The sequence below is a fragment of the Halichoerus grypus genome, chromosome 5, assembly GCF_964656455.1.
Source record: "Halichoerus grypus chromosome 5, mHalGry1.hap1.1, whole genome shotgun sequence".
Lineage (NCBI taxonomy): Eukaryota > Metazoa > Chordata > Mammalia > Carnivora > Phocidae > Halichoerus > Halichoerus grypus.
In genome coordinates this window covers 61,649,597-61,672,385 of record NC_135716.1, presented here as the reverse complement: position 1 = coordinate 61,672,385, position 22,789 = coordinate 61,649,597, and the positions used below count along the sequence as shown (strand labels likewise).

The 22,789-nt window shown below is 44.8% G+C and overlaps 1 protein-coding gene across 5 annotated transcripts in view; it reads left to right on the top strand.

Moving 5' to 3' along the window:
- SULF1 (sulfatase 1) overlaps positions 1 to 22,789 on the top strand; it is a 175,230-nt gene that overhangs the window by 143,805 nt on the left and 8,636 nt on the right. For 3 of the 5 annotated variants that reach the window (XM_036109380.2, XM_036109379.2, XM_036109375.2), the window contains 8 exons: positions 895 to 1,111; positions 3,591 to 3,837; positions 5,670 to 5,766; positions 6,236 to 6,330; positions 6,847 to 6,912; positions 7,790 to 7,962; positions 11,816 to 11,958; positions 12,053 to 12,176. In XM_036109380.2, the coding sequence (XP_035965273.1) occupies positions 895 to 1,111; positions 3,591 to 3,837; positions 5,670 to 5,766; positions 6,236 to 6,330; positions 6,847 to 6,912; positions 7,790 to 7,962; positions 11,816 to 11,958; positions 12,053 to 12,176 (1,162 nt within the window). Of the gene's footprint in view, positions 1 to 894; positions 1,112 to 3,590; positions 3,838 to 5,669; positions 5,767 to 6,235; positions 6,331 to 6,846; positions 6,913 to 7,789; positions 7,963 to 11,815; positions 11,959 to 12,052; positions 12,177 to 13,984; positions 14,019 to 15,226; positions 15,293 to 22,789 lie in introns of all 5 variants that reach the window. The other 2 variants (XM_078072309.1, XM_078072310.1) reach the window with 2 other exon arrangements.

The following is a 22,789-nucleotide window of genomic DNA, read 5'->3' as shown; positions in this document are numbered from 1 at the left end:
AACAACCGTGGTCAACTTCAAATCGAGGTCAGTGTTCTTCCCAAACTACCATTTGAGGAGGCGAGCAAGGGGAAGAGAAAAAGGAAAAGGAAGGTTATTAGTAAGACATGGAGGATCCCATGAAATGCCCCCAAATTCGTGAAGTGCTCTTATTTCAGCCAGATTGATACTCAAGAAGCATGGGCAGGGGGTGGAGGGGACACTGAAGCCGATGCTGGGTCCTATTGATCTAGAGTTGAGCCTGCAGTGTCTGCAGCGGGCTTGGTAGAAGGCTCAAAGGAGTAAACCCAGGGCCAGCTCCCCCCATGCTTGGTCTCTTGGGGAGGTGAACGATGTCTCCTCCCGAGCAGCTCGCTCTAAGAAGAGGCACAGAGAAAACCTGACATGTTGGCTAACGCCTGGGGCGTGTGAAGGCTGGCCCGCCCCGTGGCAGACTCGGATTAAACTCATCTCTGTCTTCATGTGCCACTCTTCCCCGGTTCGAGGCCAGAGCTCGGGGGCCGAGACCAAAGCAGCCGAGTGTGTTTTTCCAGAGAAAGAGGGGTTTGGCAAAAACAGCCCCGACAGCTGTGCTCTGTGGCTTGGCTTTTAACGTGTTTCGTTCAAGACTCTGTTTAGCCTGGATACTGGGGATTTATATATCAATTTTGGGCTCTAGTGTCATGGAGGTGGTTCTGATTTCCAGTGATTTCGTTGTCATCTGCAGTTGCCTACAATGAAAGAAGGAGCTAAGGGAACCGGGGGGCGACTTATGGCAGGCTCAGTTAAAAGCCTGCCTTTCTTCCTCGGCTCTCCTTAAGGGGTTCCCCGTGCTTCCAAAACCTAAGACAGCAGTCCTTAATGAAAAACACCTGGAGCGGGATGGGTAACCGGCTTTCTCATTGGCTTTCGCAGAAGTGGCGGTGCATCGAGGACACCTCCGGCAAGCTTCGAATTCACAAGTGTAAAGGATCCGGGGACCTGCTCACGGTCCGGCAGAGCACGCGGAACCTCTACTCTCGGGGCTTCCCCGACAAGCACAAAGAATGCAGTTGCGGAGAGTCCGGTTATCGTGCGGGCAGAGGCCAGAGGAAGAGTCAAAGGCAGTTCCTGAGAAACCAGGGGACCCCGAGTAAGCTGCAAGCAGGGACCCTCGCAGTGGAAGGCAGAGTGCTTTGTGAATGGACAGCAGGGAGACAAAAGGCTTGCTCCTTATACATTTGAGGTCTTATCGATGCATAGTTTTAGCACAAAAAGCAAAGAATTGTTCTGTTTAAAAGAGCAAAGCTAAGTTGAAATTTGGGGTTTGTGGACATTTTTAACTTAAACATAGAATGAAAATATATTCAGTAAAAGCACCAGACACAAACTATACACACACACACACACACACACACACACACGGAAGAACTATAAAGGGGTAACAGGTGTGGTTAGGGGCAGAGGGTATAGTTTATGTCAGTTTTATTTTACATGAGTGCTAATGTCCTGATTTGTCTGCCTTGAGCTGCTTTAAAAAAAAAAGGAGGAAAATAAAAATTCAAGGTTTCATTGCTTATGCGTTTAATAAGAAAAGCATAAACACTTTTTTTAAAGGTACATCTGTTGTAAGACACTATTTTTTTTTTTAGTTATGGTTGACTGGCAAGGTCAAACTAGTCAAATTCAATATGAAAAGCACTGCCTAGCATTTTCTTTATAAAAATTCTATCAGGCAACTATGAAATTCCTAGGATTATACAGATGGGAAAACCCGGTCTGGCACCTTCCATAAAAGAATGAGAGTCTAGTGCCATCTAGTGGCAGAATAGGAAAAGTGATTCATTTCTGTGGCAATTCTTTTCTATACTGGTTTGGAAATGAGTAAGATACATTTTCTGTGTCACTTGTTTTTTTAAGTAGGCTGTACACACAACGTGGGGTTTGAACTCACGACCCCAAGATCAAGAGTCACATGCTCTACCGACTGAACCAGCCAGGTGCCCCCCACGTTGTAAATTAGGAAATCAAATCAATCACCAGAAAAATAGAAGCTCTCAGCACTGGCTTTTTTATCCTGGACTCTGCAGATGGATTTTAGGGGATGGTGAGCCTTCTAACATTTTATCCAAAATGATAAGTCTATTCTGTGTGCATGTGCACATTTTTCTGGATGTCCCTAACTTTCAACACACTCTTAAGGGAATCCATAACCCAAAAGCTGAGAATGATTGATTTGGGAGATTTTTTTTTTCCTCCCAGAGAGAAAATGCCAGGTTTAATAATTCACACAAAGATATCAAATGGAAAGCCAAAAAGGGACAAAGATTCCTGACGCTCTCCCTTAACGGAAGCTGATTACCAGTGTTGGGCTTGGAGGAAGGGGCAGCCTCTTCTCTCCCCAGAGGTTAGGTGTCACTTCACAGCAGTGACCTTAAACACTGATTTTGTTCGACATTGAGCACAAACCGGAGATGTCTGGGGCCGCTTTTTCAAACCACGTGGAACCTCATGTATTTGAGGGCAGAAGTTGCTCGTGAGCACACTCAGGGGCCCGCTGACTGTTACAGAGGCGTTTCCTCTTCTGGAAACTGTTATCAGAGCAGGATCCCATGGCGAGTGCGATTCTGATTCCACGGCTTGGGTGCTCCCCTTCTTCCTATTTTAGCAGCAGGCTGGAGAAAAAAGGCCCCGTGAGTATGCCCCCTCGGAGCCAAAATGCTTCTGATAAGGAGGGGCCAAGGTTTGCACATTAAAGCTCTTGTCTAACACACTATGAGCCTTGAGCATGGTCTACGGTGACCAGAAAACATGCTGGCCTCCCCCTGGCATTGCCCTCCATCTGCCAGATATTAAAAGTCAGCTGGCTGATAAAAAGCATTTGCAAAATTTAATTTTTCTCTATTCTTTGTACAAATAGAAGGTATCGAGAGCATTTACCCTTTTAAAAAAGCAGCCCAGTGTTGTGGAAAGACAGCAGCCTTTAGAATCTGGTAGATTAGAGTCCTAGTTCCCACAGCTGTTGGCGCCATAACCTTGCAAAATGTAGGTGGCTTTCAGAGCGTCAGTTTTCCCATCCTTAAGAATCATCACACCAAATTTATGAGCCTGTTCTGACTATCTAATAAGTTTTTTTAATATAAGGATTTATTATAATAATACAGGGCTTCCAAGATTGTGGATTAGAGATAAGTATGAGGTGAATAATACATAGCAAAAGCCCAGTCAGTGATAGTCACTATTATGATTAATTCCATAATTGGGAATATAGTTTTATCCAAACAAACTGCCTTAGCAGTTCATGTTGAAAATGCAGTATGGAAGTTCACAGCCTGCTGTGAGTGGAAAGGAACTTAGAGTCCCCCAGACGTCCCCCCCACTGGAGGGACAAAGGGCTGAGGCCCAGGGGAGCATGCCGTCCACCACGCTGCTATGCAGCACCCAAGCTCAAAGAAGAGCCCAGCCCTCCCAACGTGAATCCCAGTGGGCTGCCCGCAGCTCCCCGATGCCCCTCCACAATGCAGTTTAAACTGCTTGCCCTTCCCGGAATGCTCACTGAGCCAGGTGGTGCCTTTCCTCCCTCCTAAACTACACCTGGACGTCCATATTAATGTGTCTTCCCTTATTTCCAGAGTACAAGCCCAGATTTGTCCATACCCGGCAAACACGTTCCTTGTCAGTCGAATTTGAAGGCCAAATATATGACATAAACCTGGAAGACGAGGAATTGCAAGTGTTGCGACCGAGAAACATTGCCAAGCGCCATGATGAGGGCCACAGGAGGCCCGGAGGTGCCCAGGCTGCCGGCGACGGGGACGTGATGCTGGCAGACAGAGACAATGCCCTGGGCCTGCCCACCTCCGTCCGAGTGACTCACAAGTAGGAAGGCTTTAGGTGTTCACGGGGGCTGAATTCCCAGTCATGCCCCCTTCCCCATTATCCCTGTTTTGCTTCTTTATCAAAAGTGATATCGCTCGGCCGTACAGGGTCCAGAGGCTGGCCTACAGAACAACTGGGATTTAAAGAAGCTAGGGGGAGTCCAAACAGCCGTACATTTGGACACATGCTTTGGGTTGAGTTTCACATGAAGGCTGATCAGCTGGGAATTTAGCTAGAGTGGTTCTGTCACATGTTTGTGTTTTCTTTTAAAGATTTTATTTATTTATTTGACAGAGAGAGACACAGCGAGAGAGGGAACACAAGCAGGGGGAGTGGGAGAGGGAGAAGCAGGCTGCCCGCGGAGCAGGGAGCCCGATGCAGGCTCGATCCCAGGACGCTGGGATCATGACCTGAGCCGAAGGCAGACGCTTAATGACTGAGCCACCCAGGGGCCCCGGTTCTGTCACATCTTAACTTAGCAGGCGTGGAGGTCCACCCTTGAACAGTTACTTTTGTGGGAGTCTAGGGAACAGATGGAAACCATGACTGTCACTGTAGAGGCTCAGAGCAGTTGTACACTCGTAGCCCAAGGAAAGACTGCAGGTCCTGGAGAAGCTTCCAGAGAGGTGGGATGTGTTGGAAATGGACATAAGATGCAGAAACACCTAAGTAACATGGGCAGATCCCAGAGAGCACGGAGGGCCTCGGGAGTCACGGAGACAGGGAAGGAGGCGATTATCCCACAGCTGTAATGAACCACCTTGGTTCTCCATTTCCTTCCAAAATCCAGTTACTCTCTTGATAGAGAAAAATTTTCTTTCTGAATTTATTAGCAAGGTTTTTTCCTCTCTCTCATTCTTTCACTTTGGGGAGACCTGGTATCATGACCTCTGGCAGGATTTTTATCTTTGGGACTGGTCTTTCCGTGCCTGTACAGTTGATCTTGAACAAGGCAGGGGTTGGGGACACAGACCCTTCCCCCACCCCCACAGTTGAAAATCCACGTATAATGTTGGACTCCCCAGAAACTTAACTACTAGGGGCCTACAGCTGACCAGAAGCCTTAGCGATAACATAAACCGTCAATTAACACATATTTTATATACATATCATATACTTATTCTTACAATAAAGTAAGTTCGAGAAACAGTGTTATTAAGAAAACCATAAGAGAAGAGAAAATATGTATACAGTACTGGACTGTGTTTATCCAAAAAAAAAAAAATCTGCCTATATGTGACCCCATGTGGTTCCAGCCTGTCGTTCCAAGGTCAACTATAGTTGTTAGAGTTACACACTAGGAGACTTAGATCAGGATTTGTGTCTCTTTCAGTATCGATCGACCCTTTATCCCAACTTTTCTCTATCCCTAAGGCTGTTTCTTTGCTTCAAACTGAATGGGGTACTTGAGGCAGGCTCTTTGTAACAAAACGAATGGGATAAATAACCCCCTCCTAACTGCATTGCTCTAATCAGACAACTTACTTCCATTATAACTGTGGAAACTTCCATTTCCCCTACAGTAGTTGATGAGACTCTCAACACTAGAGTTTTCTGGTGGTAGCTGTTCCTGGGGACGTGAATATTAAACGTTGCTATGAAATGGAATCTTAGTAAGGGTCTCTCTCTGACACCATCCTTACCCCAGCCGGGTGGCCAAGAGACATTCCCACGTATCCTTCCTTGTCTATGGCTCAGCTTCAAACTACTGCTTGCCTCCAAATTAAGAGTTTAGAAGGCAATTATGTTCCCTTTGCTATTTCTAATGGGTTTAAAACAAATATTAGCATATAAACCTATTTCTAACGTTTTTGGTTTGTTTGTTTTTGCAGGTGCTTTATTCTTCCGAATGATACAATCCACTGTGAGAGAGAACTGTATCAATCGGCCAGAGCCTGGAAGGACCACAAGGCATACATCGATAAAGAGGTTAGCAACGGCTGCGTGACTGGAAGGTGTATTCCAAATGCAAGCTCGGCGCGCCAGCCCCCTGGTGACTGGTGGGGCTAGCTGTGTGTCCACTTCATTTTTTTTTACAATGACAATTACATGAAAAATAGCGTAGCAAGATATTTATCTTTCCCTGGGGATGTCGTGATCGACCTGCCTGAAAATAAAATAGGGTGTGAGAAAATAGCGGGGATTGGCTCGAAGACCTGTTGAAATCTCCCTGAGCAAATGATCCAGTTGTAAGTGAGGCATCTGTTAATGTTTACGTATAGCACATCAGCAGGAGCATCGTGGTAGACATACTCTGTGCCCAGTTTGTTTCCAAGTTAATTATCTTCCCAGCAGAATAGCTGGAATTACGGAAGACAGAAAACAAGGTGAAAAGAGGGGCACCCGGCGTAGGAAATCCTGATCTTCAAATGTCTTTGTTCAAATACGTGTCTTCCAGATTGAAGCCTTGCAAGACAAAATTAAGAATTTAAGAGAAGTGAGAGGACACCTAAAAAGGAGAAAGCCGGAGGAATGTGCTTGTAGCAAACAGAGGTGAGCGTGCGGCCACCTCGCGGTCTTACTTCCAAACTCGTGTTTCCACAAGCTCCGGGGATAAGCACTGGGCTTGTTTCTCTCTTATACCGACAGAAAGCTTAGTAAACTGAATTTGTTATCATATACTGGAATGACCTAAACTCTTGGTCAAATGAAGTATGTCCTAAACCTAAGGTGAAGGTTAAAAATCCCCATTAAGCTAAGATAGTTAATCACTTGCCTTCTGTTCTTCTTTCTGTTTATAAAGTGAATTGTCAGGGCGCCTGGGTGGCTCAGTTGGTTAAGCATCTGCCTTCAGCTCAGGTCATGATCCCAGGGTCCTGGAATCAGACTCAGCATCGGGCTCCCTGATCAGCAGGGAGCCTGCCTCTCCCTCTGCCCCTCTCTCCATTTGTGCTCTCTCTCTCACTCTCTCTCAAATAAATAAATAAAATCTTTAAAAATAAAATAAAATGAACTGTCTGATCGAATGTGAGACTACGAAGACTCACTTTTCAATCTTCTTGCCCGTAGCTATTATAATAAAGAAAAAGGTGTAAAAAAGCAAGAGAAGGTGAAGAGTCATCTCCACCCATTCAAGTAAGTGAGTCTCTTCCGCATTTGCTGGGAGTGGAGGACTGTCCACTGGGCACTTCTGACACGTAGTAGGGACCCCTGTCTTCCAAGTGGTGCTGCTTCCAAGCAAGGAGATTTAGCCAGGAGGGCACAGAGCTCAAGAAGTTGATAACAAAGCCCGCACCTTGTCAAGAGACTATGGGGATGCTTTTGGAATCCTTTGAGGGGGAGCCACGAGGAGTTCTGCTCTAATTCTACGTGTGTTTTCTGTCGATGTATGGGATGGTAACTGGATTTTATTCTATGCACTGCTTTTTGTGAACAGTGATTGGGAAATGGGACTGTCTTGATTAAGTTGGTGTGTTCCATAGAGTAGTCTGCAATCGTGCTGAATACTGAACGTTGGGAGAAATACACATATTTTTAAGATAACAGTAAAATTGGCATGTGAAAGGGATTTAGTATTGAGCCTTGACAAAAGTTGAGCCCTTTATGGAAAAAACAAAATAATAACAAAAGGAAATTCTTTCCAAGTCATCTAATCCTGCTAACCATTGACTTTATGGCTGATGAGTACCGAGTCCCCACGGAGTTAAGCCATTTGTCCAAATGCTGTGGCTAGCGGGATCCATGGATTCATGTTGACATTTATTTCCACCAGTGTTTCCATGTAAATAAGGAAGAAAATGTTGATCTTTCCAGGCTCAGTAAAATTCTAAGAGAGTTTTGTCACTTCATGAGTTTGTCTTCACTCTTGCCAATTATAGTTCAAGGCCCTCTGTGAAAAATAAGTCATCTATTATTGTGTGTCTGCCTATTTGTGTGAGATTCGTAACAACGATAATATTTTTCATTGGGAAAGTGCTTTCTGACCATGAACACATCCCTTCTGTTGGAACAGGGAAGCTGCTCAAGAAGTAGACAGCAAGCTGCAGCTTTTCAAGGAGAACCGTAGGAGGAAGAAAGAGAGGAAGGAGAAGAAACGCCAGAGGAAGGGGGAGGAATGCAGCCTCCCTGGCCTCACCTGCTTCACCCACGACAACAACCACTGGCAGACGGCCCCGTTCTGGAACTGTAAGTATTGTGTGGTTTTGGTTTGCGGGGTGTTTTGTTTTAGAAATATTTTTCCCAGTTTTGGGGTGCCTGGGTGGCTTAGTGGGTTAAGCGTCGACTCTTGGTTTCGGCTCGGTCACGATCTCAGGGTTGTGAGATCGAGCCCCACATGGAGCTCCTCACTCAGCGCGGAGACTCTCCCTCTGCCTCTGCCCCTCCCCCCACTCATGCTCTCTAAATAAATACATAAATAAATAAAATCTTTAAAAAAATATATTTTTCCCAGTTTTATTGAGATATAGTTGACACACAGCACTGTGTAAGTTCAAGGTGTACCGCATAATGACCTGACTTCTGTGTATTGCGACGTGATGAGCACAATAAGTTCAGTTAACATCTGCCACCTCATCTGAGTTGCCGTAACTGCCGCCATGTGGGGAGACAGCAACTCACACTACAGTTACTAAGACTAGGGCTTCAGCAGCGTGAAACCAGGGATCTAGAATGATTCAAGAGGAGAGAGCATCATACTATTTTCTGTACTGGCAACTAGAATGATCTTGCCAAAAATTACGGTTTTCTTTGGAAATTTGTTTTCGTATTTTATTTGAAAATGCCAAGCTCGCCCTGGGTGTTTCTCCTGATGGTGTTATTTCACATACTGCCCAGCTCCTGGCAAAGTTCCTACCCAATAAGACGGGGTTTAGTTATATCTATTACTAAATAACTAAATAAATGGATGAACAATCTTGCCTCGAATAGATTTTGTTTCTGCTTTATTTCATGTCATGCTCTAAGTGTAATAAAGGGAAGTGAAAACCCCTTCGATGCGGGGGCTGTATTCTAATTCTCAGTCCCCTTTAGTCCTAGCACCGTGCTCACAAAAGAATAGGGACTCTACAAAATATGCGGTTTTATTTATTTTTTTAAAAAAGATTTTATTTATTTGACAGAGAGAAAGACAGCGAGAGAGTGAACACAAGCAGGGGGAGTGGGAGAGGGAGAAGCAGACTCCCCTTGGAGCAGGGAGCCCGATGTGGGGCTCAATCCCAGGACTCTGGGATCACGACCTGAGCCGAAGGCAGGCGCTTAATGACTGAGCCACCCAGGCACCCCAAAATATACAGTTTTACATGGAATTGCTGATGATATGGAATAATAACAATTGTGCACTTTTTTTTTTTTTTGGAGAGAGAGCGCACAAGGAGGGGTTGGGGGGGAGGGCAGAGGGAGAGGGAGAGAGAGAATCTTAAGCAGGCTCCACACCCAGCACAGAGCCCAATGCAGGGCTCGATCCCAGGACCTTGAAATCATGACCTGAGCCAAAATCAAGAGCTGGACACTTAGCCAACTGAGTCACCCAGGCACCCCAACGATTGTACGTTTTTAAAATTCACACTTACATGTGCTTTGGTGGCCTATGCACAGTATTAACTGAGGTTATCTAGGAATAGTGCCCTAAATTTTTGTGACACATCATCTGATTGAAGGCTTACCATCCCGAGGAGCTAAAACTACAAATCTTCCATTGAAAAGATCCCAGGATACCACCTGGGTCAGTGTTTCTCAAAATGGGATTTGGAGACTCCAGGAACCCAAGGCCATTCTTGGGGTTTGGGGACCTATCTCTGAGGACTTTTGTTTTATCTTTCCATTCTGATGCTTTTTGATTTCAGTGTCCAAGTTTGCATTTTCATTTCCAGCCACATCTAGGCCAAGTAAACTCTTAAACTCATAGCATTTAACTTTTAATCTCGTTCCCTAAACTGGGGCGTGAGGATCTCTGAGGATCATTCAGGTTGCGGGGGTCCATTCCCCACCAAGTTCTGGGCTGGGGCACAGGAAACACAACAATCTGAAATATCGTTTCTGTGGGGCAAGGATGAATAGATGGAGCAAAGCGGATCTTTAGGGCAGTGAAACTACTTTGTATGACACTATACTGGTGGATACATGGCATTATACATTTGGCAAAGCCCATAGAACATACAACACCAAGAGCAAACCCTAATGTAGGCTATAGACTTTGGGTGATGATGTGTCAATGTAGGTTCATCAACTGTTGCAGATGCATTACTGTTGTGAGGGATGTTGATAGTGGGGAAGGTTGGGCATCTGTGGAGATGAGGTAGTCTCTAGAAATTCTCTGTGTCTTCCCAGTTTTGTTGTGAACCGTTTTATGCTCTAAAAACTCTATTAAAACAAAATTTGAAAAAATCATTTCTCATTCATTGTTTAAAACATCTTTTTCAGCTTAAGGGGATAGTGTATTTAATACTAGATGGGGGGGCACCTCGGTGGCTCAGTCAGTTAAGCGTCTGCAGCTCAGGTCGTGATCCCAGAGTCCTGGGATCAAGCCCCGAGGTGGGCTCCCTGCTCAGCAGAAAGTCTGCTTCTCCTCCTTTCTCTCTCTCTTTTTCTCACTCTCTCTCTCTCAAATAAATAAATAAAATCTTAAAAAAAAGTACTGGATGGGGGTTAAGTAGCATGTAGTGGTTAAGAGTATACCCTCTAGGGGCACCTTGGTGGCTCAGTTGGTTAAGCGTCTGCTTTCAGCTCAGGTCATGATCCCAGGGTCCTGGGATTGAGTCTGTCATCAGGATCCCTGCTCATCAGGTAGTCTGCTTCTCCTCTCCCTTTGCCCTTCCCTGCTTGTGTTCTCTCTCTCGCTCGCTCATTCTCTCTCTCAAATAAATAAATAAAATCTTTAAAAAAAAGAGAGAGAGTGACCCTCTAGCCAGACCCCTAAGGCTGCCACTCGTCAGCTGTGTGACCTTGGATAAATTACTTAACCTCTCTGTGCCTCATTTTTCCCATCTGTAAAATGGAATAACATAATTTCTGTCTCTAAGGTTCTTTTAAGGATGAAATGAGTTAATACCTGCAAAGTACATAATGAACATTGAATGCTCATTAAGTGTGCCTATCCCAATTGTTTTAAAAATATTTGCTAGGCAGCACATTTTTAAAAGTCAATTATCATTGCAAGAAAGGTCAACAAATTTGGAAACTGCCTTTCTATAAAAGAAGGTCAGGTAGTCTGTTTTGTTTTGTTTTAATTTGACGTCTGTTTTATATACTTTCCACCAGTTAACCAGTGAACCTCTGCATGGTACAAAACATGTACATGGTCATAGCCCATTTCATGTTAAAACATTGTTGGGGCATCTGGGTGGGCACAGTCAGTTAAGCATCCAACTCTTGGTTTCGGCTCAGGTTGTGATCTCAGGGTCGTGAGATTGAGCCCTGAGTCGGGGTCTGCGCTCAGCGTGGAGTCTGCTTGAGAGTCTCTCTCCCTCTCCCTCTGCCCCTCCCTGTGACACGCGCGCTCATGCGTGTGCGCCGTCTCGCAAATAAATAAATCTTAAAAAAAAAAAGTTGCTACAAAGATCACAAATAGTCCCCTCTTTCTGTGCACCATTTTTGAGGTGTGGCCATGACACAGAGAACAAGCAAGGGCACCAGGTCCATCTCTGTACTATGCAACTATTTTTTTCCTTTTTTAAGAAAAGGTAAGAATAACCAGAAATACAAGTTCTGGTCATTTCCTTCCTATTCTCCACTCACTCGCCCTATTTCAGAGACCACTGCCTGACGGTGGGGGACAAACTAATGTGCCTAAAACTTCACCTTGGCCTTCAGTCTGTATTCACGATCATAGATTGCCACTGTTTTTCCCATTTTCCACCTCTTCCCACAGCAAATTGTTTAGATGGGGGAAAACATAATTTTTTAACATCCAACCACATAGTAGTTACAAGACAGAAAATGTGCCCCTTTCAGTATAAAGATAAGGAAATGGTAGAATGGCTAGCCTGCCTCCATTTTTTGCTTTTTCATTCTTTTCATTTCGTTGTTCTGTTTTTACCAACAGTGGGATCTTTCTGTGCCTGCACGAGTTCTAACAACAACACCTACTGGTGTTTGCGGACGGTTAACGAGACGCATAATTTTCTTTTCTGTGAGTTCGCCACTGGCTTTTTGGAGTATTTTGATATGAATACAGATCCTTATCAGGTAAGTCGATACATTTTCGTGTAATGAAGTTTGTTGACAATAAACTAGCCAGAACCCGAGCTTACCTTTCCCGTCCTGGCCTCTTGGTCTGCAGCTCACAAACACAGTGCACACGGTGGAACGGGGCATTTTGAATCAGCTACACGTACAACTCATGGAGCTCAGGAGCTGTCAAGGATACAAACAGTGCAACCCAAGACCGAAGGGCCTGGAAGTTGGTAAGGGCCGGGCGGGGGGGATTCCTGGATTTCCTGGGAAATTCTTTATGTCGAGTTTTCTGCCTGTGAAACGTCTCTAGGCATAGACGCACAGAGTTTAGGATACCTACAGGGGAGACTTTCCAGGCAGTTCTGAACATAATGTGTTCTCAAAGTTTACCTCTGGGAGCATTAATGAAAAAGCTAACGCGCCCAAAGATTTGGTGAGCATTTTATTTCAGTTTCTCCCACACGTTTGTTCTACTAGTAAAGCTTCCTGAATGAAGCATCCACTGGCAGGTGGGACGAAAGCATGGGGGATTTATTTGTCATCACTGCCAACAGGCATAATATAGACTCTAGGTAAACCGGGATATCCTCACATTTTTAGGTGAATTTGGACGGAAACACCCAATGCCCTGTTTCTGCTTATCACAGTTGGGAGCTGCCCCAGGGGGATCCCTGCCCAGGACACAGGCAATTAGATTTCTTTTACCAGGATTTCCCCTCTGAAACTAGAGATACTTGAGTAATGCACTGTCTTGGGCTCTAACAAGCATTAGAGGGCCCACATGGAGTCAGCCAAATGTTCCCTCCCCGGGCTGCCGCGTTAGACTAACTTACCTCTCCTTTGGTTCATAGGGCCGCAGTTCTTTTCAGTCTGTCCCTGCCCTTTCCTAGTTGCTGAGAATACTGAGTTTCTCCTAATTCTGGTAGAACTGTAAATGCCAGCAGTCCACAGATGAAGGAGAAAGAGCTAGCTCTGGCGAGGGCATGGGCATCAGCAGAGGCTGCCAACCCCAGAAGGGCAAAGAGCGGGACTCCCCAGTAGTGGGGAGCGCTCGGCAGGAACCCCTTGTGTGCAGCTGGGTTTTCTCAGCATCCTTAAAGCCGGTGTCTCAGGGTCCCTGGCAGAGCCGGCATCACCGGCATCACCGGCACTGGATCATGTGACTGGAAGGGGGGCCCATTCCCAAAGGATCAACATCCGCCACCTGTCATTTCCACCATTGTAGGGTCCTGAGGCTTTCGAGCAGCAAAGGTCCCATAAGAAGTTATAAACCCTGTGAGAGGGGTCACCTCACAGCTATCAGCCAACACTTCTCAGTTAACACCTTACTCAGATGAATGGCCCGCAGAAAAGTCCAGTCTGAAACCCCACTCAGCTCAAATCTTTTCAGATTATCTTGCTTCTCTGTTTGAGCTTTTCCTCAGATCTTAGCCCTCCACACACCAAAAAGGGGGGGGGGGGGAGGAAGCCCAATAAGGCCTAGAAATTAAACCAGTTACTAGAAACACTAGAAATATTACACCCAGACATTTCTCCCCCAAAAGACCTCGCTCTCTTACAGGTGATGACGTAACTGCCCAGAGAAGTCTGACAGTCTCTTGGGATGACACACCAGGGGGAGCTCGTGATTGCTGTTCGGCCCAAAGTAGTCCTCTCCATCTTCTAGACGATTCCTCAGGGAGATGATCATTGGCCCTTTTTTTTTTCCAAGTGTCTTGTCTCAAAATAACCAACACTGTACTGAGACTGACTGGAAGGACTTCTCTTCCTGCTCTTAAATGGGCTCTCCTCCTTTCCCATTGCACTCGTGTTTCAAATGAACTCTTCTGCATTTTATCTCAGACCTTTTTATTTATAGCTTTCAATCCTCATTTTGAACCTGTCTACTAGAAAAGCTCTGTGGGACTCCGGCACTGTCTGTATTTAACACAATCTATTTCTTTCTAGGATTTAGATGTTGTGCATGGAAAACCACGTAGTGAATGGTTTTATGAGTTCTAAAGCTAACATAAATTACTCTTGTATTTTCCTATATCAGGAAATAAAGATGGAGGAAGCTATGACCTACACAGGTATTCACACTTTTTTATTCTCCCCCCGCAGCTTCTTTTCCCAATAATTGCATGATCCAGCCATTTCAACTAATTTCCGTTTCTCACCATGTTGCACAGAGCATAGTGTGGGGTGCATGCATGTGCTAACAGCATTCTCCTCCAGATTGTGTCCTTGGTTGCAGATCTGTCATTTTGCTTTAAATCAGCTGACTGTCACCGCAGGATGTCTCTCAGAGCATTTACTCCATGTGTGTTTGCTCATTAGATGATGCTTTTAAGCATGGAATGATGTGAAAGGGGAAAAAAAAAAACCCAGAATGACCTTTGGGAGCCCTGGGGAGAGGTTGGGAGAATGATTTCCCTTGTGGTGCTTACACGTTGATTTGCTGGAGAGGCTTCATGGAAACTAGTTCGAGATTTTTATGAAATATAATGTCAAAGACCCAAAAGGAGTAATGGGAATTTCAGGAGCATTCTGAAGCTGAAGTTGGAGGAAATAGGTGCTTCCTTGTTAAGAGTCCTTAATTAACTTGGGTGGGGAAAAGCAGCAGTGATAAGGATTCAGAAGGCTCTGCAGGGTGGTGGTTGGTGAGGAGAAGGCGCTGGGGCCAGGGACAGAGAGGTCCTTGCGTTAGCACAGAGACGATACCGCCTGACACACCCAAACTTCATAAACAGGCCTCAGCCCAGCCATCTTGTTTCCTCCGACCCCCACCCATCCCCCCTCTCTCATCGTGTTCTGGAGGTGGGCACCCACACACCTGGCATCGTCAGCCCTTGATAATTTTCCACTCTGAGCGTAGACCTCAGGTGGGTTTGTCAGAAACGTGCCGTGTGGGACAGAAGGGGACTGACCTTACCACCTCTACGGTGGGGAAACTGAGGCACGACGTGTCGGCACCCTCGCTGATGAATCCATCAAAGGAACATGGACTTCCTTGGTGCCATGCCAGGGCACCCTGTCTGCCCCACCGCCTCCCCTCCAGCCTCCTGAGCTCTAGTCTCAGATTCCCCCTTTACCAGGGCAGCTCACTGGTCTGACCAGAAGCTAAACAACTGGAAAGGTGAGGGGTGGGGGGAGGGGAGATGTAAACAACTAACAAAACAAAGAAAGCTGGGCTTTTGAGGATCCTTAATAACCATGTATGTATCTCTTCTTTTTCTCTTCTCTCTGTCTTCTTTCCTTTCCTGGCTCTGCCCCCACCCCGACCCCACATCACCCCCAGCACACATAGGACAGAGCAGAAGAACCCACTCTTAAGCTGGTCTCACCCGGGATATGGGCTGACGAGGTAATATCCCACACACAGGCACTCCTTCGCCTGCCCCCCAGGGGCCACATTAAGACCTTTCCAAAGTGTGACACTTTAAACGGACCTAACACTAAATATTGACTTTACAGTTATTTTATGATGCACTCAATTTTACAGCGAAGGGATTTTCAGTCGAGCTTTCTTTTACTCCCTGTCCTGGAGGTAAAAGGCTATGAACGGGCGACTTAAGACTTAAAAGCTGAGTCAGAGAGCTCTTCTCCATCCAGTCATCCCCAGACAACTTTGAGATGAGGGATGTGGAACCGCTCTCCGGTCATAAATAAGTGGCAGACATCTGGGACTCCTCCTTCTCCCTTCCCTGCCACCACCACTAAATCCATCACCCGTCAGGTCCTTTGTCACAGCCTTGGTGACTCGTTATTGATGGGTCGCCTGTCTGAGAACGTGGCTGTGTGTGAAGGTGACAGACAGAGTGTTACCTGTCGCCCTCCTTCCCCCCCCCCAGGAATTCTTTACCAAAGGACAAATCTGAGGATACTCTATAACTCAGAATGACTGGCATTTTGGGGTCCCACCGTTTTGTAAGGCAGGGAGCAAGCTGACTTTCAGCGGGTCGCCACGCTGCAGGTGGGAAATCATGAAACAGGGTTACTGAGAGAGTGTCCACCTGTCACACCCGGGGACTCTCGGGATACCCAAAAGCGGTGCTTGACGTGGCCTCACCTGCTCGCGGTGTCCCGGTGGACTGAAAGGGGACAGATGTCAAACAAGCCACTGTCTGCGTGGAACTGCTGAAAAGCCCGTCTCCAGATGGTGTCTGCGGGTACGCGGCCCTCCAGTGACGGCACTCCTGACAGGCTTCCTCAGAAGCCCGCATTCTTCAAGAAGATTCTGATTTTTTATTTTTATTTTTATTTTTTGGAAAACTAATCAAATGCATTTTTAATCATAAAATTCCATTATAAAGGACTTTGAGAAAACTGGTTAGCGACCAAACCTGAAGAATTTGAAATTTGAGAATTCAGCTGAGTGTTTCAGAAGCATTCACCTTGCTTGATTGACTACATAATAGCTTTAACTGCCTTCCATTTTGTGGGTTTTGAAAAATTCATCTTTAGATTTGTTTAAATGGGCTTCGAAAAGCAAGTCTGTTCCTTGTTGAACTTCGTTATTTATTTTATTTCTTGACGGGGCTGTGGCTGGTGCCTGAGGCGGGGCCCCCTGAGAGGCTCGGCGGACTCAGCCCGGTCATTTTCCAGTTAGGACAAGCAGAGACTAAGGGCACCGCTCAGAAAGTAACCCCCATGACTCAGGAGATCATTTTTGGCTCGAGTTGAAAGCAGTCATTTCTGTGTTGCAAAATAGAATGGGATCAACAGGTTGAGGGGGTGTTTATTTTTCCCATTGCTTAGGAAAACTGACGTTGCTGCCCTTTGATGTCCCGGAAATGCTCCTGGCAGGCATGGGGTGCGTCCAGCGGCTGTGTGGGGCAGACGGGGGGTTCTGGGTGGCCTCGCGCTGGCTGCTCCCTGGACCCTGGGGTGCCACACCCTGGAGACCAGCAGGCCACACTGTGCTTCGCCCTCAGCAGCCACGCTTCTGCGCACCTTGCTTTTGCATGTTTTGATTCATCTCCCCTGGGGCAACAGCTCATGCCTTGCAGATGGATGTAGGTGAGCTAGCTGTGTGTTAGAGCCTGATTAGTAGCCAGTCTGCCTTGGGTTCAAGTCCTGCCTTGCTTAGTAAGTAGATGAGAATGGAAGCCCCAGTAACGATGAGTCTTATTAGTAAGGTGTACATGGGATGCAAAACGTTAACATGAAGGAAAGAGTACTTGAAAGGGAATAGTGACATCATAATTCCAAAGAATGTTCCTATATTTTATAAGAGACACAAAAAGAGATACTCATCAGCACCACCGCCATCTCGTTCATCACTCTTTGGTAATCCAGAGTTCAGTCTTTTTTCTGAACTGCCTGGACTTCGTGAAGGACAGAACCCAACCTCCACTGCCCTGCTCTGTGTTACTTTAACGAAGCTTCACCTGGTTCTCTTCTCTCTGTCACATCTCAGAACTCCATTTTATTGATTTTTTCTCTCCATATTTCTTTCCAGTTCTGTTGAAAAATAATTGACATGCATCACTGTCTAAGTGCATTTTATTCATAAGCTGCCTTGCTAGCCCCGTTGGACTTTTCTGTTTAAGATGCTTGACCAGGAGTTGGGTCAAGTCAGGGATTGGGGTTAAAGGGACCAGCCTCCTCAAGTAACAGAGGACTGAGGGTCAGAGTTGTTAGGGTGTGGGTCAGAGGCAGGGCCGCTGTGTGGGATGCAGGCACTGAAATCCAGCCGGCCCTGCTAGACAGGCCATGCCAACTGGTGGCTAAGTTTTTTTTCACACACCCGTGGCCATGCTGGTCAGAATCAGGGGCAGGGACAAGTCAGGATTCATCTAAGCTCCCAAAGAATTCTCAGAATTTGGTCTTACTTTTCCAGTAGTGATTCTACTTCCAGTGCCTTGTTTCTTGTACCGTAGAAGAAGAAACAAACATGTTGCAGGACTTGAAGACCCTTCCCTCCAAACTGAGGAGTGAAATTTACCTGTAATCAGCTTCAAAATTGAGAGGAAGATGAGAGGGGGAGAAATTAATCTCTTTCATCCATTCAATAACTAAAGAAGGAAAGAATCTACATGGCCACCTCTATGCAAGCCACTGCTTTCTAGGAGAACGTAGCAAGTATTATCATTACAACACAGAAAACAAAGTGCTCTGACAGGGAAAGACATGACGCTATAAGAGCCTTGTGGGGCCCCTAACCCAACCCCAGGGAATCCTGGGAAGCTTCCCAGGGAGGCGGCATTTAATGCTGCATGTGGAAGGCAACCCTAGCATGATCTAGAATAGGATATTGAAGGAAGAAAACCAGTCCAACTAGAAGAGAGTGTTTTTTCAAAGGCAAGATTCATTTGGGGGGATTGTGATCAATTTAAAGTAAGGACAAGGAAGGGAATTGTGGGATAAGCAGAAGGGGTTAACAGCGCTGTTTTCATGAAGAGTGTTATATATAGCGTGACCCACAGAATTTGTCTTCCAAACAAGGATATTTCCACCTGGAAGGGGTAGTAAAAATAATTAAAATTATCTAAATTTGATACCTGTATTTGCTAACCAATGACTTGATCAGTGGATTTATGAAATAATTGTATTTAAAAATGATTTTCTAAACTAAAATTCCAAAAATTCTGGACAAATGCTACATGGAAGAGGATGCAAGTCCAGCAGACATAAACTGGGATCATCCCAGGCAATCTAGACAATTTGGTCACCCTGGTTGCAGACTCTGTCAGAAGATTGGATCTTTATCCTGAATGCAATAGGGAGATATTCAAGAGTGTTATAAACTGTGAGAAATAATATGAGAGGATTTGGGTCGATCAGATTAGGCGACATACATAGTTGTGAGGACAGTTTTGTGGGTGGGGTTAGTCACAAGGTCTGGCTCCATTGCCTCCCAATTTGGGGACAATTTCTAGCAGTATTACCTGACTTACATTGTTCCCACACTCTCCTAAGTACTTTACATATGTTAAATCACTTAACCGTCACAGTAACTTTATAAGGGCAGCACTGTTAGCCCCATTTAATTGATGAGAAAATTGAGTCACAGACCAAGTAATTTTCCCAAGATTATATAGCTGATAAGTGATGGAGTACCTACCCAAGGAGTCTGAAGCTAGCGTGTGCTTTTAATCTCCATACTGTGCTGATTCTCTCGAACAATTTAACCTTCTAACTTCATTTTCTCATCTGTAAAAAGGTGATCATATACATATACATAATAATACATAAGGATTACACGAGCTGATATCTGAAAAGTGCTTAGCACATGTAAGCCCTGAATGTATATTATTCTATGAACGATGTTTGGTAATAAAGTTGAATAGTGAGAGAAATATCAAAGAACCCCAGAATTTTGAAGGACATTTACCTTCACATTAATGGGTAATAAAATTAGTGGGCTTTTTAAAATAATGAAATATTAAGAAAGAGGGAAAATTATGTGCATTTGCCCCCATAAGCAGGTATGCGCTTTTAATCAGCCATTGACTATACAAAGTTATTCATCTATAGATAGATGACATAACTTACTATTTATAGTTCTACACTGCCTTCTTAGCTGAACATTCATAGTCTTGTATTTGTGAAATAAATAGGTGTTCTTGCAATTCAATAAAATTAGTGCGCTAGAAATCTTCTATGCATAACAAATAAAAAGGTATTTACGATTGATTGGCTTTTAGTTATTTTACAGGACACCGAATTCAGAGTCTCTGAAATTTCAAAACTCAAAGCAAATTCCATTTCAGTCTAAAACATGCTGTGTTTCAAGCAGCCTGGATGTCACGCACAAGGCACACCGCTTTGGTCCCAAATATTGGAATCCCTGTGCCTTCAGAAAAACATTCAAAGGGGACACAGAAAAACATGGAAGGGCTTATGAGAAAGGAATGGATATGTTAGTGCAGATACTCTGCTGAGGCTCTCTCAATTTTGAAAATCAAATGATTGCCCTCAGAACTGAAACCTGGGAGGGGAATATAGCCATGTCAACGAAAACATCCCTCCAGTGAGCAGCGATCAACGGAATTACAAGGCTTCTGACTGACCTCTTGTTTGCCCCTTGAAATGAGAGACACCTAGCCCGGTGAAAGTCAAAGTTTGCTGTTGAGCACAAGTACCCAGAATCATCTAGAGGTGGGGGCTGTAATGGAGGGCCTCCCACCGTGCTGAGGAAACCCGAGGACGGGAAGAAGAGGGCCAGGAAATTGTGGAGGGAGTGATGCTCAAATTTCATTTTGAAGGCTGAGCGCCGGCTCAGATGCTGAGGCAGGGAAGCACATTCTAGGAATAAATGCCAGTGCTGAGGAGGGAGAGAGCCTGGTGTTTTCAGGAAACGCCACCGTTTTGGTGACGCTACGTCAGAGGCCATGTGCGGAGTAAGAACAGGGCAGGCCGCTGAAGTCGGTAGGCATCGGGCAGGTCTCTGTAGAAACTGCTCTTCCTGCTTCGTAGGACGCCAGGAGTCCTTGTGGATTAGAACTGCTCCAGGAGAGTTACAGTTCCACGCATACGTGGTCTCTGCTACCCACGCGTAGAGGGGGACATAATTACTGGTCATGTTTTTAAAGATGTATTTATTTTTTTCAGGGAGAGGAAGCAGGGGGAGAGGCAGAGGGAGAGAGAATCTCAAGCAGATTCCCTGCTGAGCGCAGAGCCTGTCGCGGGGTTTGATCTCATGACCCTGAGATCACGACCTGAGCCCAAAGCGAGAGTCTGAAGCTTAACGGACTAAGCTACCCCTGGTGTCCCTAATTATGTGGTCATGCTTTTAAAAGTAAATAAGTGCCATCCAGAAAGAAATGCGACTCAGCTTGAGACCTGCGTGTGCTTTTGAATTTCTCTTAGGGATTTTACAACTTTTCTGTTTCCCAGGTTGGGTGAGGATTACCTGGAACTTGAAATCATCCACTTTTATTCCAAAAATTCATTTTTCAGAACAAACCTATTCATATGTTTGCTCCCTGAATAAAGAACTTCAGAATGGCCCAAGAAAGAGGGCTCCTTTTGTGAGATGAGGGCTGGCAGAAACCAGGACGGAAATGCGGACAATTTAGTTCTAATGTCTAACAAGGATTTTGACTTAATGTTTTGATACAATGGTGCATGTGCAGAAAACTTGCAAGAACACTTCCAAGAAATTTTACCCCGTTTGCCTTATTGTTTTCCCTTGTTCTCTGGCTCTTTTTCCACATACACACACATACTTCTTTTTTTTTTTTTTTCCCCTTAATCATTTATAATTTGCCGATATCATGTATCTTTATATATAAGAGCTTTAGTACATATTTCCCAAGAACAAAAACATTCTTACGTAACTCTTGTACACTTACCAAAATCAGGCAATTTAACACTGATACAAGTCTATTATCTAGTCCACAGTCCTTATTCAAATATTGCCAATTGTCCCATAATGTCATATTTATGGTTTGGAGAGGATTTTGTTTTTCTGGTCAGGGATCCAATCCGGAATCACACATTGTAGTAAATTGTCATGTCTTTTAGGTCTCTTTCCATCTGGAATAGTTCCTCGACTTTTCATTACTATTCATGACATTCTAAAGTATACAGGCCAGTTATTCTGTAAAATGTCCCCCAGTTGGGGTTTTCTGATATTTCCTCATGATTGGACTAAAACTGTGCATTTCTGAAGGAATGCCATAAACGTGGAAGTGTGCACTCCGGTATATCTTTTTTTTTTTTTTTAAGATTATATTTATTTATTTATTTATTTATTTGAGAGAGAGTGGGGGAAGGGCAGAGGGAGAGGGAGAGAGAGAATCTCAAGCAGATTTTGTGCTGAGTGTGGAGCCCGCCGTGGGGCTCGATCTCACATCCCTGAGATCATGACCTGAGCCAAAATCAAAAGTCGGACACCCAGCCCACTGAGCCACCCAGGCATCCCTCGAGATATCTTATAAGGAGATCCATGACATCTGTTTGGTGGTCTTACCTTTGATTACTTGATTCAGATGTGGTTTGCTAGGTTAATCCACTATAAAATTACTATTTTTCCTTCTTTAATTAGTAATTCATCCACTAGCTTTTGAGGAATTCATAATTCTTGCCTTAAGCATTTTGATGACTGCAAAATGATGATTTTTTCCAACTTCATTATTCTTGCTACATTTCTTAAGTGGTACTCTGCCATAGAGAAAAAAAATGCCCTTTTCTCGTTTATATGTATATATGTATGTATAGCAATAAGGATTCATAGATCCTTATTTTATCGCACGGAAAACCTTTTGCTACCATTATTTATTTTGATGATCAAAATATCCCAGTTTTAGTCAATGGTGTCCCTTCAGGTGGCTTCCATGTCCTTTTGGGGTGTCCCCATCATCTTTTGAGCACTCCATTGCTTTCAAGCCTAACTATGTTCCAAGTTCACCTTGTAGTTTCACTCCCCCACATCTGGAATCAGCCATTTCCCCAAAGATCCCCAGTTCCTTTTAAGTGGGGAGTGGCATTTGGACCCAAGATCTGGGTTTGAGGTGCATAAAATTGTTACAGAGGCATCTTTGTATGTAGACCCTTTGTGTGGACAGAGCTAAAATACACACGCAAGGGTATTGACAGCCATTCCTCTTTCTATAGATACAGAGAATGTGTGGACGTAGTTATCTAGATATATTAAAAACCATATGTTCATACTGATACCTCTAATTCTAACTCAACAGCTCAAGATTCATTCTAGTCTTCTAGTTTCTATGTGGTAACTTCCTTTTCCAGCTTTAAGAAGTCTAGTTCCCATTATCCTCAAAGGATTGACTCATCTGTTAAATGCTACAGCACACAGAAAGCGAGTTCCAAATTGCTAGATCCTACATCTGTAAACACAAACCTGCTAACTAGAGCTCAGGATATTTTGCAGGTCCTTCTGTCTTTAGAAGGA